We start from the raw sequence: 19149 nt of genomic DNA on the forward strand, positions 1-19149 counted from the left end.
AGATCAAATGAAACTTTATGTACCTGAAACATGAATCCTGCAGCAGTGAAAACTAGGGATGGGTATCGTTTAGGTTTTATCCGATACCGGTGCCAAACCGGTACTTTTGAAATGGTGCCGGTGCTTAAACGGTGCTCAAACCGGTGCTTAAAGAATGGAGAACACAAAATTGGTCCAAAAACCTCATGTTCAGCTGGTTTTTTGTAAAAAGATAACAATGTTAGCCTTTTCTGCAGCTATGGGGCATATATGGTATCACTCTTGGCTGGAAGCAGTGCTTAAACAATGGAAAACACACAAACTTTGTCCAAAAACCTCTCATGTTTAACTGTTTTCCACTTTTTCTTTGGTCATTTTAGCCTTTTTGGCCAGGGTGAAGGGAGTATCTGCCATCAAACAAGAAGACAGCTGCATGTAGCTATGATGGTGTTTGCTAGTTCACCTTACATGCATTAATGTAATAACGTGGTTAGCCTACTCAACGTAAATTACACTCGAACAACATTAAGCTACTGACCGAGAGAAGAACGGCTGCTGCTGCATCATCATCCTCATCATTTCTGCTACACTGGTCCATGACAGTCATTCAGGCAGTGATGCCTGGACTGGAAACAAGCATCCTTAAATTATTACAGCATAACAGCTTCAGTGTATGAATGTAAAACAAATGTGTTGTTTGATGTAGAGACTGCACTTGTGACAGAACAGTAAATACATTTTATTTTGATTACATAAGTAATGTAAGTACAAAACAAACTTGTGGTAGGCCTAAACTTATTTTCAGAATAATTAAATCTGAGACTTAGTTTCATTGTAAGATTATAACAGTGACGGCAGTATAATCGTTTGTTGTTCAGCAGAACAGTGTCCAGGATGTTGGCTGTTATATTGTTTTACATTTCAAAATAAAAGTTGGGCTGATTTAAACACCATTACAAGAAGTGTTGTTAATTATTCTATTTGAATCATATTTGAATACAGTGTTATATTAATATAAGTTACTGCAGGTTGTTTTTTTTAATTTAGTAGAACTTGAAATGTTTGTCAGTGTGTAAACAATCAGTATTGCACAGTCAGAAAGTCATTCTTAGAACTGTATACTTGCAATGAGTAGGTTACCCTAACTTACTCATCTTAATTAAGCTTTACTCAATTTTTTGAGACAATGAGTTTGCATAGATTTTTTGAGTTCTGGGAACTAATTCGATTTTACAGTGTAAGTAAAAACTGTAGATTCTATTCATCCTGAATCATAATCTCACTCGACATGTTCTGCCAGTGTTCTTTGTTTTCAATTTTTAATTTGAATTTTAATTATGTTATTTAGAAAGAGGGACTATACATATTGATGAATATTTTAACAAATGTAAAGCCAAATGTAAATGCCAGATTATTTCCATCTGCAGACCCTCTGGCAGGTTGGTGCGCAAGTTAGTAAAAACACACAGAGACTCACATCATATCAGAACAAACAATGACAACAAGAGTGGACAACAGAGGACAATGTAAAACACAATACAATCACATCAGTTATATTGCACAAACCCCAATCTTGCACATGCCCTGACTGTCCTGATATTGCACTGACCCATTACACTAATAATTGTTTCCCTTTTTGTAATGCACTCTGTGTCACGTCCAGCATATAATCATGACTACTTAAACATGATCACATGTTTGTGTGTCCCTCAGTCACCCTTTTAAGTGATTTCTAAAGATAGGAAAACTTGTGTTTTCCCTCACTGACAGTGGAAAACTATTCCACAAGGTCACTCGTTGATATGACAGAGCATTCTGTGAAAATGCTGTACGCCTAAATGCCAATTCCCCTCTTTCAGTGGCTCGAGTCAATCGAGATGCTAGTCTGCTAGACTTTTGTGTAATAAGATCACTCATTGGTAGAGGTGCCAGACCATGTATAACCTTGTAGATTAGACACAGATTTAAATAATTTTGAATTAGTAAAATTTAAAAACTTGTATTTATCTCTAATTTGACAGTGATAGTATGACATCGGTTTCTTGTCTAATCTAAATTCAAAGCTAATTTGTAGCATAATTCGATTGGCCCAATAGTAGCTAGACTTGTATAGGACCAATTTGTAATACGGTATCCAGTATGAGCCAGTATCATAGAGTGCAGAAATGTAATCGCTGATGTGTCTGTTAATGATATGCGGATGTCTAAAGTGCTGTGTGGACGTAGTCTAAAATGTTTGGTGACAGAACTAGCAACCCACTTTTGCACCATCTTTGAAAAGACAGTGAGTATGCTGATGGTTTAAAGTGGGGCACATTAGTGTTAAGGAGCAGCGCTGTACTCGAGATGTGGAGCATTAGCAGTTAGCATCCGACCGTATTACCTGCCACGGGAGTTCTCGCAAGTCATCGTGACAACTGCCTACGATCCGCCAGGGGCAGATGCGGCAGCAGCATGCGAGACAATTCACACAGTAGTGTCCAAGCTGCAGACATCACACCTCCAAGCCTTCCTTTTCATCTCTGGGGATTTTAATCATGCTTCCTTGTGCTCAACCCTCCCTACTGTCACTCAGTATGTGGAAAACAAAACACTGGACCTACACTAACTGCCTGCATAAAAGACTATATCAACTTCTGTGTGGATAACACTTTACGGTCCAGAAGGAGCTTAGGGAGAGATAAGGAAGGGAAACGACAGGAGGAAACTGGAGGAGCAGCTCCAGCAGAGCAACACCAGAGGTGTGTGGAGAGGGCTGAAAACCATAACTGAATGAAGCACAGCGAGCAGAGGGGTCCAGAGTCTGGAGAACAGGTTTGGGCTGATAGACTGAACCAGTTCTTTAACAGGTGTCACTCAGAAGCCCTTCCCTCCCCCAGTCACCAGAGCTCTTCACACCTCTCTGCTCGAAGGAGCAGGAGTGCACCATCGGTTATCTACGTGGATTATCGACTACCTCACCAGGAGACCCCAGTATGTGAGGCTTCTTGACTGCGTTCTCTGTAGCACGGGGACCCCACAAGGAACAGTACTCGCTCCTTTCCTCTTTACCCTGTACACTGCAGACTTCAGTTATAACATGGACACTCGCCAGCTCCAGAAGTTCTCAGACGACACCGCCATTGTGGGTCGAGTGTTGGAGGGAAACAAACTGGGATACATGGGGGTCATCAAAGACTTTGTAAGCTGGTGCGAAGCTTGCATCAATGCCAGCAAGACGAAGGAGCTGGTGATTAACTTCAGCCAGAAGCCACCCTCTATTACACCAGTGAACATCCAGGGTTTGGACACTGAAGCGGTGGAGGAGTACAAATACCTGGGTGTTCACCTCAATAACAAACTGGACTGGTCCACAAACACAAATGCACTCTACAAAAAGGGTCTAAGTCGTCTCCACCTGCTACGGCGGCTGAGATCCTTCGGGGTGAACAGGACGCTCCAGGACATATTACGACACTGTAGTGGCTTCTGTTATTTTCCATGCTGTGGTCTGCTGGAGTGGTGGAATGGCAGAGAGGGACCAGGGGAAACACAACAAACTGGTCAGGAGGGCCAGCTCGGTCCTGGACTGTCCGCTGAAGTCCATCGAGCAGGTTGGGGAGGAGAGGATGTTGTCTAAGCTAACATCCATCATGGACAACACCATTTTATACATAGTTCTGTACGTTTTATACATATACATGTTTCTGTACATTGTTACCTGTATATACCAACTTCAGTTGCTTATGCATGTAGGACCACTTTGTGTCTTCCTTTTCCACGTTTTTTTTTTTTACCATTCTGTCCGGATTGTTAGAAAACACCAGGGCTATTAGATTAAGATTAATTAAGCTTTTGCTTTAGTCTACTTACAATGAAAATGTAAAAAGAAATCTTGTTCATGACCTGGGCTCTATGTAAACACTATTAGAAGTAAAAATAATTCCAATTTTGAAAACACACATGAAGCTCTAACATGTGTTGTGAACATGAGTTTGTGTGAAGCTCCTGCTGTGCACTGAGTGAGATTTTCTGACTGTGGCCTGGGAGAGAGTCCTGTAACTACTTGTCTGCAAAATACAGTGTATAATGACCGATGTTGGGCAAGTGACTTATGTTTTAATATTTAATTATAGTTACTAGTTACTTCTTCAACTCAAGTCAAGTCAGAAAATCCCAGGATCAAGTTGCAGAGGGAGTGTTCAGGCCAGCAGGTGCTGAGGAATGATTGTGTTGAACTGAAGTCAGACACAGAACCTGGTCGTTGTGAGGGGGTGGACTTCCTCACCAACACATCATTCTGAGCATCACAATATGCAGTGAGAGCTGAAATGTCTGATCAGGAGTGGGAATTGCAAACTAAGAGTGTGAACAGACTTATCCTATACAACCACTCTGTTGTGGCTATTGATTAACTCTGTTGCTGTCACAGATCGTGACAAAATCAAACTGTAAATACCATCCATCAAAGCACACATAAATAAAGATACCTCGCTCACAAAACCAAAAAATAATAAGACCATTTGCAAAATAAAAAGTGTTCAAAAGAAAAAATGTGCTATTGCATGCACGCTCTAGCAGACTCTTAACTTCTCCGCTTTGATTCTTCACAGAAACCAGAAGTAGAGCAGCTAAACATGACCCCCCCACCCCATAACTGCAAAAACAAATAACATTCATTAGAATAAGTCATCTAAAAGTGTATGTAAACAAAACAAAACCACATGAAATAATAATCATGACAGTTTAAATGTGTCTCAACAAACCCTAACCCTTTCTTCCTGGTTTCTTTTCTGAGTATGTTACTGTTACTTTGTGGTTTTATCTACAAACAGGGCTCTAGACTACCTTTTTGACATGGGCGCACCGGTACGCCTAACTTTAAAAATTTAGGCGCACTGGCACAAAAGTTAGGCGCACTCAAATTTTTCAACCGCATTGCTTAACACCGCAGTTTTACATGTGCACTTTCTTTGGGGGAAAGTTGCAGTCCGTACTAGCACCGGTGTTCACGGAGATCTTCAACCTCTCCCTGGCCCAAGCTGTGGTTCCAACGTGCTTCAAACGGTCCATTATTGTCCCTGTTCCAAAGAAACAACAGCCCGCTTGCCACAATGACTACCGTCCAGTAGCACTGACTTCAATTGTGATGAAGTGTTTTGAAAGACTGATGAGAGATCACATCACTTCTTCACTTCCTCCCACCATCGACTCACTTCAGTTTGCTTACCGGACTAATCGTTCCACAGACGATGCTCCACACATCCCTGAGTCACCTGGACACTGGCAGAGGGAATTATGTTAGGATGCTGTTCGTGGACTACAGTTCAGCATTCAACACAATAATTCCCTCTAAGCTTTTCACCAAGTTGACGGATCTAGGACTCAGCTCATCACTGTGTCAGTGGATCCTCAACTTCCTCACAGACAGACCCCAATCAGTGAGGGTGGGAAAACAAGTCTCCCCCTCCATCTCACTCAGCACTGGAGTGCCTCAGGGCTGTGTTTTAAGCCCCCTGCTGTACTCACTGTACACTTATGACTGTGTAGCCACATCAGACACCACCTCCATCGTCAAGTTTGCTGACGACACTGCTGTTGTGGGCCTGATCTCCGACAACATCGAGACGGCCTACCTGGAGGAGATTAGGAACCTGGAGACCTGGTGCCAGGAGAATAACCTCCTCCTAAACATCAGCAAGACTAAGGAGCTGATCGTGGACTTCACTACAAAGCAGGCGAGGAATTACAAACCCCTCATCATCAGTGGCACGCCAGTGGAGAGAGTGGACAGTTTCCGATACCTGGGTGTCCACATCACTCGGGACCTGTCATGGTCCTGTCACATCAACACCCTGGTTAAGAAAGCCCGTCAGCGTCTCTTCTTCCTCAGAAGACTTAGAGACTTCCATCTGCCACTGAAGGTGCTCAAGAACTTCTACTCCTGCACCATCGAGAGCGTCCTGACGGCAAACATCTGCACCTGGTTTGGGAACAGCACCAAGCAGGACAGACGAGATCTGCAAAGGGTGGTGCGCTCGGCAGAACGCATCATTCAATCAGAGCTCCCTGACCTGCTGTCCATCTACACCAAGCGGTGCAAGTCCAAAGCTAGGAAGATTATGATGGACCTCTCCCATCCCAACAATGGACTCTTCTCACTGTTGAGGTCTGGGAAGCGCTTCTGCTCCCTTAAGGCCAAAACAGAGAGAATGAGGAGGAGCTTCTTCCCCCAGGCTATTCGGGCCCTGAACCAGGTGTAGGACTGGACTCTCCCACACACATCACTATAAGACTGGACTCTCACACACGTCACCACACGCACCACCACACATTTCCTATAATCCTATAATTCCTATAATTCCTATAATTTATAATCTTTATAATCTCTTCTGCTATTTGCACATTCTTTACTTTAAATTCCTAAGTTAATTTGTAAATTCTGTAGTAACCTGTAAATTGTAAATATTGTAAAACTTTTCTTCTGTCATTTAATGGTCGGGCATTGTACAGCTACAAGCATTTCAGCCCCATGTCATACTGTGTATGGTTGTGTGTGTGTGACAAATAAAATTTGAATTTGAATTTGAATTTGTGCTTAAAGTGCTTTGTCAGTATTGTAGAAAATGTTAAACTTAATCATCATCTCGGCTCCTCTGACGACCTGTTTGCTGCTGTCTGCTGCTGAAAGGCAGTGGGGAGAGGGGACACTTGGGCATTTATTGCAGCATATAATGTGTTTCCTGGATACACTGCTGCTTTTTCAGCATTCAAAGATTGATGGCACCGGGTCAGAGCTGGCTATGAATTTCAGACAGATCAGGCCTGTCACGGTCCCCGTGTCTCTCTGGTTGGCCCACACTGGCTACAGGTTTTGTTGTTGTTAGTTTTAGTTTTTTTGTCTCTCCTCCTCCTCTCTGCCTGGGTGGAGCTCATTACGGGCTCTCACTCTTGGCCCACGCACCCCTGTGGATGGTGTCCACCTGCGGCTGATCTGGCTGATTTCCCCAGCTGCTATTTAAGGCAGTGGCACAGAGCAGCTCACCGCTGGAACGTCGAACCACCTGAGTTCGTGCTCGCGGCATATTCAAAGAAGAATCGCTTACACGTGTTTTATGTTGTGGAACTAACCTTTGACCTTCTGTCTGTAGATTCTGGACCGAATCACCGGACCTGTCCAAGTGGGGCAGTGTGTGGAGTGTTGGAGCGAGTGCGGCTGAAGAGGAGTGCGTGTGTGCGGAGGAGCGGTGGCGGTGACTGAGTGGAAGAGGAAGCGTGTGTGTGGATTCCCCCCCCCCCCCCCCTTCTCTCCCTGGAGCCCTGGACCCCCTCCCAACTCACTGTACATATATTTTGCACTAAGGTGATCCCTACTGTAAATAAATCCCCTTTTTTGTTTCCTTGAAAGAACTGTCTGCGCGTGGGTCCGTTCAGTAGCCATGACAAGGCCTTAATGAAAAAGTTATCAATAGTTCTTTACATCTTTTCTTATTACCCACAGCTACATCCACTCCTCTCAGGCCTAGGCTGCTCACTAGGGCTGGGTATCATCACTGATTTCTATAATCCATTCGATTCCAGTTCTCAAAGTCCTGATTTGATTCAATTTAGCCTCAGACAGTCAGAAATATTATAATTCTGATCATTTATCAGTACTGATACATGTGAGACTTCATCAGCATTGTGAACATCACAGCAGATGCCTTTATGTCAAAGTAACTGAGAATAAAACAGAAAAACATGAAGGAGATTTTCCTGGTCTGGCTTTTTATAGCAGATAACCTTAAAATATTCTGCAATGTTCTGCAATTTTGCACAATTTTAAAAAGTTTAAATTTCTTCAGTATTGAACAGCAGAAATGAGGCTTTCTTGTCCGAGGTCATTTAAGTGAAAAAAGAAAAAGACAGCGCTGTAAACAACGGTAGACTGGTGGGTAATAAGCCAATGAATGATGCAGAAAACAGAGTTTTGAAACTGTTCCTGAAGTACACACAGAGAGCTGTGCATGAAGTGTGATTTTTATCGTGGTGGAAGCAAAACAGCAAAAGTCAGAGGGAATTCATGACGACATTGATCAAATGTGAAGCGCAGTTTGCTGCTTCTTTTGCTGCTGGCTCGGTGAATTTTGGTTGGAGAGACAAAACCTGCAGCTCAGAATCAGCGCAAAAAGACGTGAACACAGCGCGGACCGGACGCATCAGGATCGCTGAGCTCCGACAGCGTGTCCGTCTGCGGGCCGTCGGGTGAGAAAGCCGAGAAAGACAAAGCTGATTCTGATGCGTCGGCTCTGTGTTTACGTCTTTGTGTGGAGTCCGTGTACCTGCTCTCATCTGCTGTTTGGTTGTTGTTGAAATGGTTTTGTGAGCTTTAATCTGAGAATCTGGCGTTTCTGGCAAAACACAGTTATATTTAAAAGTCGATTCAGGATTTAATGAATTGATATCGCTTTATTCAAGCGACTCACCTCCCACTTCCACCTGCACTTTCAACTGGACCACGGCCAATCAGAGAGGTCCCGCCCCTTACTATCTCTGATTGGTTTAGTCCACGATAGGGGCAAAATGTGTGTCTGTTGTTGACCACAGGGAAGGTTGCAGATTTTTTTTTTTTTTTTGTTACCCGAACAGTTTTTTTTTTTGTTTTTTTTAGTCGCACCACTGAAAAATTTGGTCGCATTTGCCATCAAATTGGTCGCACTCTAGAGCCCTGAAAAAGATTCAGCATTGCACGTGATACATGCAACGCATTAAAGCAGCTTTCTCCACCCCTAAAATAAAGTACATCCAGTAAGAACTTAGAGTCACACAGTGGGTGCTAAAAAGGAAGTGATCGCATTAAAAGCATCTCTCTGATATTCAGAGTAGTCATTTATTCATCCAGACAAGATGAAGACTGCATGGTTCTCTTTTCTCCGCTTCGGTGAGTCAAACACAGAATGCTTTCATTGCAGGTCTGACACACAGTCAACGAAGGAAACAGATCTAGAGCAGACAAGTATTCACAAGTGCAAAGACTTTAGTGAGAGTGAAGCTAAACTTCAGACTTTAAACTTTAGCAGGTTTACAGTTAGTAAATATGCACACTGCCATAGATGCATTCATTTCACGTTTAGATTTTTTATCCAACACATTATTCACATCATGTCAGATACATTCTGCTGCAGGACAGTTGTCTCGAACATTCAGTCAGATTCATTCACACAGTTCTAATCTCACTATCTGGGAGCTTCTAGAGGCATTTTGTCGAGACTCATGAAGGATCATCCAATGGAGAGCGCTATCGACACCTGCATTCATAGGTTGTTGTTTGCCATTACATGACAAACATGAATGTCATCATGACATTATAACTACCAGGAATTTGGGATAGCAATAGCCATAGCTGTCTTTTTGTGTATTGTGGGTTTTATGTTATTAGTATTGGAAAAGGTGAGATTGAGTCACAAGAAGTGTCAAGCCCAGCACATAACAGTGGTGTGATGCGTGAGTCGACATCATGTGCATGTCAGGTACAGCGCATCCTAAAAGTATTCTCGGTACTTCACTTGTTCCACATTTCTTTCATGTTATAGCCTTTTAGAAAAAGATATTAAATACATTTTTCATCTCTAAATTCTGCGCACAGTACACCAGAATGACCAAGTAAAAAAAGTTGGGTTGAAATAATTCCAAATGTATTTAAAATAAAAAATAAAAATATAACATTTACAAAAGTACTCTATTTTATGGACCATAAGGTACACCACATTATAAGGCGCATTAACCGAAATAAAACAGTCAGATAACTCTAACTTTACTCAACTCATTCTTCTTGCTTCCTCCACTTCTGTAACATTGATTCATTAACCCTTTAAGACCTACCATAGAACCAAGTCCGCCAGAGCTTATATTATATTTTTACATGCTGTGGAGCCATTTTTGGGAGCATTTAAAGTTGCTATACATCAATACAACCATTATAGCCCAAACTTTAATAATATGTCTGCATTAGGTGCATAGTAATTACATAAATTGCAAAAAAGTGCAATAACCTACAAAAAAATTGAAAATCGTTTTTGTTTTTTTAACATATATTTCTTGTTAGAGAAATTTAAGAGGCTTATCCCTCAAAACTGTAAATACAAAAAAGTTGCACAAACTAGTTTCCCACCACAGGAAATTTATTTTAAGTGTCTTCACAGTTTTATTTTTGAAATACACCAATTTTTATATACTGCAGGAAAAACGGAAATAAATATTAAAGTGCAAATTTGCAAAATAACAGCATAAGCATCAAAATAAACTATTTCCAGCAGTGCAATATGAGTCCTAAGCATCCCAGAAACGACACAAAGTCATGAAGTCAAACATAACTTTTAAAAACACAAGTATAAGCTCATGAGGCCACGATGGTAAAAAAAACTACATTTCCGCAAAATGACGTCACTTCCGGTTTCGGGCAGGTTATGCGGTCATGTGATAGTTCGCGCTGATGGACGTAGGAAGTTTTACAAACAGCTGATCGGATCGGCAAAGCGTGTTTCTGGAATATCATGTTTTTGTTGCTGCAAGTGATTTTTATGCAGTTTTTGCAAAGCTAAACTGTGACCTAGGACAAGCTGATGGCATAAGATGTAAGTACAACTCCTCCAGTTTCATATGCAAAAAAAATGATTGCGCTAGCTTACGTGGTTGCAGAGCTACCGGGATTTAAAAATAGTTACGCAAAACAGAGCGTGCCCGCTCCGATCGGCTGTAAAGGGTTAATGTTGAATTCTCTGGCAGCTGCTCTATTCCCATGTTGTTGCAGTATATTACAGTTTTTTACAGTCGCTAACAAGCGCCTACCCATACTTCAGATACTTTTTCTAAACTCTTAACACAGACCCACACCTACAAAACACAATTGGCCAAATGGATAATATCCTTCCCAAAAATACACTTTGTTAAATATATACTAACTCCTCATTTCAAAATTAGAACACATCGTTCTCTGCACACACTAACTGTACAAAAACACTATAAATCTGACTCAAAATGAAATTAGTCTGTCAAAGAATAACACTTGTTTTCACTTCACAAGGTACATGCAGTCAATCAAAGTACACCAGGTTTCAAAATACTGGCTATTACAGTTTTTTACAGTCGCTAACAAGCGTTTGTCCAAACAGTTGTCACATTTGCAAAACTCTAAACACAATTAGCACAGCATCGGTCTGTTGTGGCCATACCATTCACACATTTCATGTCGTGTTCACCCAATATGCAGTCAGTGAACACATTTCCACAATGCTTACATTTTCTTAACAGACAAGTTATACCTCCCAACAAAACTATGGACTGTTCTTGTACTATCTACGAATGTTAACACACAACATCCCACAATAGCAAAAACAATATTCCAAACCTTAGATACAGTATAAAAACCTCTGCTTCTGCAATGATATGTCGGTGGATCCGACATACCAGGCGGTTTTATCCCAGGTGCATCGACTTGGATAACATCAGATGTGATGTTGATGAAAACATGTGGCCTAACCCTGAAGATCGCAGAGATTAGATGCAAATCTTTTGCCTTTTTTTAGCTCCCCTCCCCCTCCCCCCCTTTTTATCTTGGCTTTTTGCTGTTGTTTTTTTGTTCAGAATGCTCTTGTGTGTTTCATGGATATTTTGTTCACTGTAAGCAATACTGTAAAACTTTCTCTGTCCTATCATACCGTGTTTCTACTGTACCTCCTGTGGTAAACAGTAAAGAAACAAAAACTTGTTTGCTTTTTACTGGAATGCTTTTGAATGTGAACATTACTGTACATGTGGACATACAGTTACCAACCAAGACATTTCTGGTGTCAATATGGTGGATTGCATGTTTCGCATGCAAATACCTGTGAAACTGAAACATAAAAGTCTATGCAGTTTTTGTAATGTCAATAATAGCCAGTATTTTGAAACCTGGTGTACTTTGATTGACTGCATGTACCTTGTGAAGTGGAAACAAGTGTTATTCTTTGACAGACTAATTTCATTTTGAGTCAGATTTATAGTGTTTTTGTACAGTTAGTGTGTGCAGAGAACGATGTGTTCTAATTTTGAAATGAGGAGTTAGTATATATTTAACAAAGTGTATTTTTGGGAAGGATATTATCCATTTGGCCAATTGTGTTTTGTAGGTGTGGGTCTGTGTTAAGAGTTTAGAAAAAGTATCTGAAGTATGGGTAGGCGCTTGTTAGCGACTGTAAAAAACTGTATTGACATTACAAAAACTGCATAGACTTTTATGTTTCAGTTTTACAGGTATTTGCATGCGAAACATGCAATCCACCATATTGACACCAGAAATGTCTTGGTTGGTAACTGTATGTCCACATGTACAGTAATGTTCACATTCAAAAGCATTCCGGTAAAAAGCAAACAAGTTTATGTTTCTTTACTGTTTACTACAGGAGGTACAGTAGAAACACGGTATGATAGGACAGAGAAAGTTTTACAGTATTGCTTACAGTGAACAAAATATCCATGAAACACACAAGAGCATTCTGAACAAAAAAACAACAGCAAAAAGCCAAGATAAAAAGGGGGGGAGGGGGGCTAAAAAAAGGCAAAAAAGTTGCATCTAATCTCTGCGATCTTCAGGGTTAGGCCACATGTTTTCATCAACATCACATCTGATGTTATCCAAGTCGATGCACCTGGGATGAAACCGCCTGGTATGTCGGATCCACCGACATATCATTGCAGAAGCAGAGGTTTTTATACTGTATCTAAGGTTTGGGATATTGTTTTTGCTATTGTGGGATGTTGTGTGTTAACATTCGTAGATACTACAAAAACAGTTCATGATTTTGCTGGGAGGTATAGCTTGTCTGTTAAGAAAATGTAAGCATTGTGGAAATGTGTTCACTGACTGCATATTGGGTGAACACGACATGAAATGTGTGAATGGTATGGCCACAACAGACCGATGCTGTGCTAATTGTGTTTAGAGTTTTGCAAATGTGACAACTGTTTGGACAAACGCTTGTTAGCGACTGTAAAAAACTTTAATGACTAACCTCATATTGTGGATGGATTATCTCAGTTGTTCTTCTGAATGAAGTTTGGTCCGTTTATAACATCCTGTTAACTTTTATGAAGTGGAAAAAAGTTAGCGTTCATCCTCAAGATTCACGATGTTTATGCTAACATAGCTGTGTTGTTAGCAATCACGTAGCACATCATTAAATACCAACTTGTCCAACTTTAATAACCCTACAAAAGTCACTGCTGTTTAGTTTTCTGTCTCATTTATGTTGGAGACAGAAAACTGCTGGTATATAGTTTGAAGTCCACACTTTCAACCCAAGTTCTAATGGAGAGTCTGGGTCACTCTGGGTCACCTCGTGTAATGGCGACTCTGGGCCTGGACTACTGCGGAGTAGTCTATGCCCAATCGGAGTAGTCACAGCAGAGCTATCACCGGGCCAGCCAGGGAAGGCGCTGGCCCATATAGTGGCTGAGCTCCCAACCATCCAAAGGGAGCAGTGATATTATGTTCAGTTTTGCTTCCCCTGTCTTTCAGTCAGATTAGTATCAGTTGCGTTCCCACCTGTGTTCTATTCCCTTGCCGTACTTTTTGTCTATATATTGTCGGCTTTTCTCTCTGTTCTCTGTCGCTCCTACCTTTTCCTTGTCAATTGTCACAATGGATTGAACAGACACAGACACAGCTTTGAAACTGTGCCCACCATCAGAAACAATGTCCTACAGGATGCCATAGATGGAAGAAGTAGGTCGTGGGCACTGGGCAGCTAGATGGTCTCCAGGGTAGACGGGAGCTTAGTGAGCGCCACAAAAACAATAGACAGTAGTCAAAATAGTGTTGTTACCTGCAGACGGAGGAAGGCCGCTTACGAAATCCAATGCTATGTAAGAGCAAGGCCATGTCAGGGATGGCAGAGGTTGTAATAGGCCGCCATAGGGTTGGTTTCCGTGTTTATTCTAGGCAGAGGTTGCACAGACTCAAACGTATTACAGTTTTTTACAGTCGCTAACAAGCGTTTGTCCAAACAGTTGTCACATTTGCAAAACTCTAAACACAATTAGCACAGCATCGGTCTGTTGTGGCCATACCATTCACACATTTCATGTCGTGTTCACCCAATATGCAGTCAGTGAACACATTTCCACAATGCTTACATTTTCTTAACAGACAAGCTATACCTCCCAGCAAAATCATGAACTGTTTTTGTAGTATCTACGAATGTTAACACACAACATCCCACAATAGCAAAAACAATATCCCAAACCTTAGATACAGTATAAAAACCTCTGCTTCTGCAATGATATGTCGGTGGATCCGACATACCAGGCGGTTTCATCCCAGGTGCATCGACTTGGATAACATCAGATGTGATGTTGATGAAAACATGTGGCCTAACCCTGAAGATCGCAGAGATTAGATGCAAATCTTATGCCTTTTTATAGCCCCCCTCCCCCTCCCCCCTTTTTATCTTGGCTTTTTGCTGTTGTTTTTTTGTTCAGAATGCTCTTGTGTGTTTCATGGATATTTTGTTCACTGTAAGCAATACTGTAAAACTTTCTCTGTCCTATCATACCGTGTTTCTACTGTACCTCCTGTAGTAAACAGTAAAGAAACATAAACTTGTTTGCTTTTTACCGGAATGCTTTTGAATGTGAACATTACTGTACATGTGGACATACAGTTACCAACCAAGACATTTCTGGTGTCAATATGGTGGATTGCATGTTTCGCATGCAAATACCTGTGAAACTGAAACATAAAAGTCTATGCAGTTTTTGTAATGTCAATAATAGCCAGTATTTTGAAACCTGGTGTACTTTGATTGACTGCATGTACCTTGTGAAGTGAAAACAAGTGTTATTCTTTGACAGACTAATTTCATTTTGAGTCAGATTTATAGTGTTTTTGTACAGTTAGTGTGTGCAGAGAACGATGTGTTCTAATTTTGAAATGAGGAGTTAGTATATATTTAACAAAGTGTATTTTTGGGAAGGATATTATCCATTTGGCCAATTGTGTTTTGTAGGTGTGGGTCTGTGTTAAGAGTTTAGAAAAGGTATCTGAAGTATGGGTAGGCGCTTGTTAGCGACTGTAAAAAACTGTAATGGTTGCTTCGAGGCAGAGATGGCCAACAGAAATAACATCGGAGAAAGATAATAGTGTTGTGGATACCATGATGAAATGGGCAGTGTAGTGCCCGAGGACAGACACATGTCGGGCTTGTAGGTATCCTAGATTTCTATGTTTTGTTTTGTTTTTTTCATTTTTATGGTTTAACGGTCCAGACGATGAAAGGTTGAACTGTGCCCACCAGCCAGTGCCTCCATACTTCCAAAGTGAGTTCAATTGCCAGAGGTTCCCACTTGGCACTGACCACTTGGTGTCTGTCAGATAGAAAGTTAAAGATCCAGCTGCAGAGAGATCCTAGATCCTGCAGTTTCCTTTTCAGCTTCGAGGGAACGATGGTATTGAATGCAGACCTGTAATCTACAAACAGCATTCTCATACGTGTCTCTCTTCTGCAGGTACGAGAGGGCAGTATGTAGTGTCAGGGCTATGGCATCATCAGTTGTCACTGTATGCAAATTGTAGATGGTCCACTGAGTCAGGTAGTACAGAGCATGCGGTACACAACAGCTGTAGCTGCTTATGTCATGGTTACTAGGTAACAGAAACCACGGGTCGTAGGCTAGACCATCCAATTTCACAGCCTTGCCCTTCTGGTCTACAGGACCTTTGAAGAACTAAGTCTTTGTAGGCCGGGTCCTGCCGGGTCACAAAGTCAGTAACAGTAGTTTGTAATAATTAATTCATCCCTCAGTTCATCATTAATATTATTTAGCAGGGTACCTCTCCATCCACTCCCCCAGCCCGTTTCTCCTGCCAGGATCCAGAAATTTATGGAGTAGTCAGTCATACTACTCACTTAGACGTGTGGTCAGACAACAACTGCACAAAAAACTATTTTTGGCCCACCTTCCTCAAACACGTCTCTGCTGCTGAAACACCAGCGAGCACCGAGTTAAAAAAAACCACACATTTATTTAACTCACCTGAAATCGCACATCCACACTTCCTCCGCTCACACATGCTCCTCTTCTGCCACTCGTGCTTTCACTGCACTTCACACTGCCACACTCAGGGGTCCAGGGAGAGGTTCTCAGACAAGTCTGGGAATCTTTATACAAAGACAAGTGTTAATATGAGCCAGAAATATACAACGAGCAAAGTTTAGCCGAGGCTGCATGAACTCAGGGTGTTCAACGATCCAGCGATGAGACACTCTGAGCCACAAACCCTGAATACTGGCCGAGGAGACAGGACTAGTCAGAGCAGGTGCATCAAAGGCGGGAGCCCAATATTGACATCCGCCCAGGGAGGGAGGAGACAGCGAGGAGAAGAGAGAGGGAGAGAGAACACAAAAACAATTCTGCAGCCCAATGTGAGTCAGCCGGAGAGACTCGGGGACATTGATGCAAAGGTCAGACTTCCTAGTTTTGTTATTTTGCACTTATTTTAGTTTGTTAAAGCCAATAATTAGTTCAGCATTCCCGTTTCTGAGTTCACATTTGGGTCTTTCCTCTGCCAGCCACACAGCCACCATGGCAGAACTTTACCTCATTATGGACCCAGCAGACTCACATTGTCTCCTGAGGAAATGTGTGCCCAGCTTCAGGGTTGCTGTCAGAGCGTGGTTTATTTAAAGACCTTTTCAACAGACACTTGCAAGTTAGTTTTCTTGATGACTTCCTGTCGTCCACAACCTGTTCTGGGACGTTTCCCAACATGGAGTGTTTGGCTCAAGATGAACAAACCTCCATTTTGAACTGTTTCTGACCTTTAGTGACCTCTAACCTTGTGACCTCTGACCTTTAGTGACCTCTGTCCTCCTGTTGCAGGTGTGTGTGTGCTGCTGCTGTCTGCACCGACTGTTTCTGTAGGTGAGTTGATGATGTGAAAACAATCAGTGAGACTCCAAAAGAACACAAATACACTTACTGTGTGTGTGTGTGTGTGTGTGTGTGTGTGTGTGTGTCCTCCAGTGTCTCTGTCTGTCAGTCCAAACCTTCAGCAGGTCTTCAGAGGATCTTCAGTGTATCTGAGTTGTGCTGATGATGGACAGACAGCTGATGGATGGACAGTGAAGAGGACCAGAGGAGGACTCACTGAGGACTGTGGAGCAGCTGGGTCAGAGTTTAGTAGGATTAACAGTTCCTTCTGTGTTCTCGATCTCAGTCTCTCCACTGGTGGAAATTTCCTGTGTGTAAGCTCATCTGGACATCAGAGTGATGAAGTCTCCATCAGTGTCTCAGGTACAGACAGATGTTCCAGCTGTGTCTCTGTTTCTGTCTGTCTCTGTGTCACTCTGTTTGTGTCTCTGCTGGACAGGCAAAGATGTGATCCTGGAGATTCCTGCACTTCCTGTCATGACAGGAAGTGATGTCACTTTGTGGTGTACACCCAAAGAGGGAGAAAGACGAAAGTCTCACTTCTTCAGAGATAATGTTACACTTGGATCTGGACCTGAAGGAAAGTGGATTCTCTCTAACGTCCAGCGGTCTGATGAAGGTCTCTACTCGTGTCATACTGATATTCATCCACCTTCTCCTCAGAGCAGACTGAGGGTCAGAGGTCAGGGCACTGACATCATTTCCTGTTTAAAGACAAACTAACCTGCTGACCTGATAATGAACTGACTGAACCATCTTCATCATCTCCTGCAAATCCTCCTCCTCCTCCACCCACTACAACCTCATCTCCTGCTTTCTTATTCTTTGGTATTACATCTATAGTAGACTCCCCCTCCCCTCGTTCTTCTGCTCCCCCCATCACCCCTCTTCCTCCCCCTCCCTCTATGTCAGTGCTCAGACTCGTCTTGCACCTGGTGGTCTTCTGTCCATACGTGGCCTGCACTGCTCTGCTGCTGTCCATCTTCGCCACCAGCTCAGGTAGATATGAACAAAGTCTCTCTAATCACTCACTTCAGTGCTCCATCCTTAAGTCTTAACCCTGCCCACAGGTAACACACCTGTCATTTCCATGGAAACGAGCCATCCTGCTGTACAGGATGATGTCACCACTGAGCATCACTTCTGACCTCTGAGCTGACAGGAAGTGAAGGAGCTGGAGCAGCTGGGACGTTCCTGTTTCTGACCCAGAGTCAAACCTGTGGTCTGTAAAGACTCCTCAGTCTGATCTTTGAGTCAGTCGGCTTCTCAGTGAACTGTTCAGCTGGTGACTGGATGGATACAAACATTAACCTTGTGCTTTTATGTGTTTAATGCTTCAAGTGATCAGAAAATGCATTTTTTAGTATGTGTTATACTGTAAGGTCAGATCAGACAACTGGTATGATCAGGCACTTTGTGAGAGCGGGAATGAAAAGCTGAACTGATCAGTGATTGGATCAAACAGTCTCTGAGTAAGACCTGACTCTGTTTCTGTGTTGATTTATGCTTTAATAAAACATTCGAACATTACAGAGCAGATACTTCAGTGACATGAACAGTGATTGAAGTGATTCAGGAGTGTGAGCTATGGCTGATGATGAACTATGGCATTTATTATGGTTTATTGTGTGCTGATGAGGTTAGCCTGAGAGCGCTAACAGCAGTCTGAGCCACAGCCTTAGAGTGTGAGCACCAATAAGCTGTGATGGAAACAGGAGCAAACTGAACAAAGACAAACATCACAGACACAGAGCTGATCCTATCGTGTAGGATCGGGAAGTGGAACCACACAAGGAAACAGCTGACACGGATGCATAATGACACCACAGGGCAAGAGTAGAACTAAGCACACTGAACAAGGGAAACAAGACCTTTCAAAATAAACCTGCAGAGAACGGGACATGACCCAGACTAGACAATATGAGAACGGACGGAGAATACATGACACAAAAGACCAGGACACACATACACCAGGTGACATGAAGAGAATAAATATTAATACTAAGACATTATTTCATAAATACTCCAAAAATACAGAATTACTCAACTAAAACCTTTAACTTAAAAACAATAAAAACAGAAGAAAACAAAACAAAATAACACAAAGCATTACATGAAAGACAGCCCCTGACAACGTCTGATATTCATATCCTTAGTGTGAATAATTTCACTGTTTCCTCATGTTTGTCCTGCCAACTATGAGAAGTGACCAAAGAGAAGAACAGGAACTTCTTACTGTGT

The 19149-nt window shown here is 42.1% G+C and overlaps 1 protein-coding gene across 1 annotated transcript; it reads left to right on the forward strand.

The window, feature by feature from the left end:
- The first annotated feature begins 7955 nt into the window (after positions 1-7955).
- LOC146577960 (uncharacterized) lies at positions 7956-18341 on the forward strand. The gene is made up of 6 exons (XM_085268500.1): positions 7956-8878; positions 16858-16899; positions 17002-17271; positions 17348-17590; positions 17752-17907; positions 17979-18341. The coding sequence occupies exons 1-6, from the start codon at positions 8845-8847 to the stop codon at positions 18053-18055; spliced, it is 822 nt and encodes a 273-aa protein (XP_085124626.1). The 5' UTR covers positions 7956-8844; the 3' UTR covers positions 18056-18341.
- The last annotated feature ends 808 nt before the right edge of the window (positions 18342-19149 follow it).

This window comes from Mchenga conophoros, linkage group LG3 (assembly GCF_057382185.1).
Source record: "Mchenga conophoros isolate Kocher_MC1m ecotype Shallow Benthic linkage group LG3, M_conophoros_male_GT1.1, whole genome shotgun sequence".
NCBI classification, from domain to species: Eukaryota; Metazoa; Chordata; class Actinopteri; order Cichliformes; family Cichlidae; genus Mchenga; species Mchenga conophoros.

Bases quoted from the DNA above. Each gene is read 5' to 3' on its own strand.
- LOC146577960 (XM_085268500.1), top strand. From the start codon at position 8,845: ATGAAGACTGCATGGTTCTCTTTTCTCCGCTTCG. The intron at 17,272-17,347 runs GTACAGACAGAT...TCTGCTGGACAG, and splicing joins AGTCTCCATCAGTGTCTCAG to GCAAAGATGTGATCCTGGAG. The intron at 17,908-17,978 runs GTAGATATGAAC...CCCTGCCCACAG, and splicing joins CATCTTCGCCACCAGCTCAG to GTAACACACCTGTCATTTCC.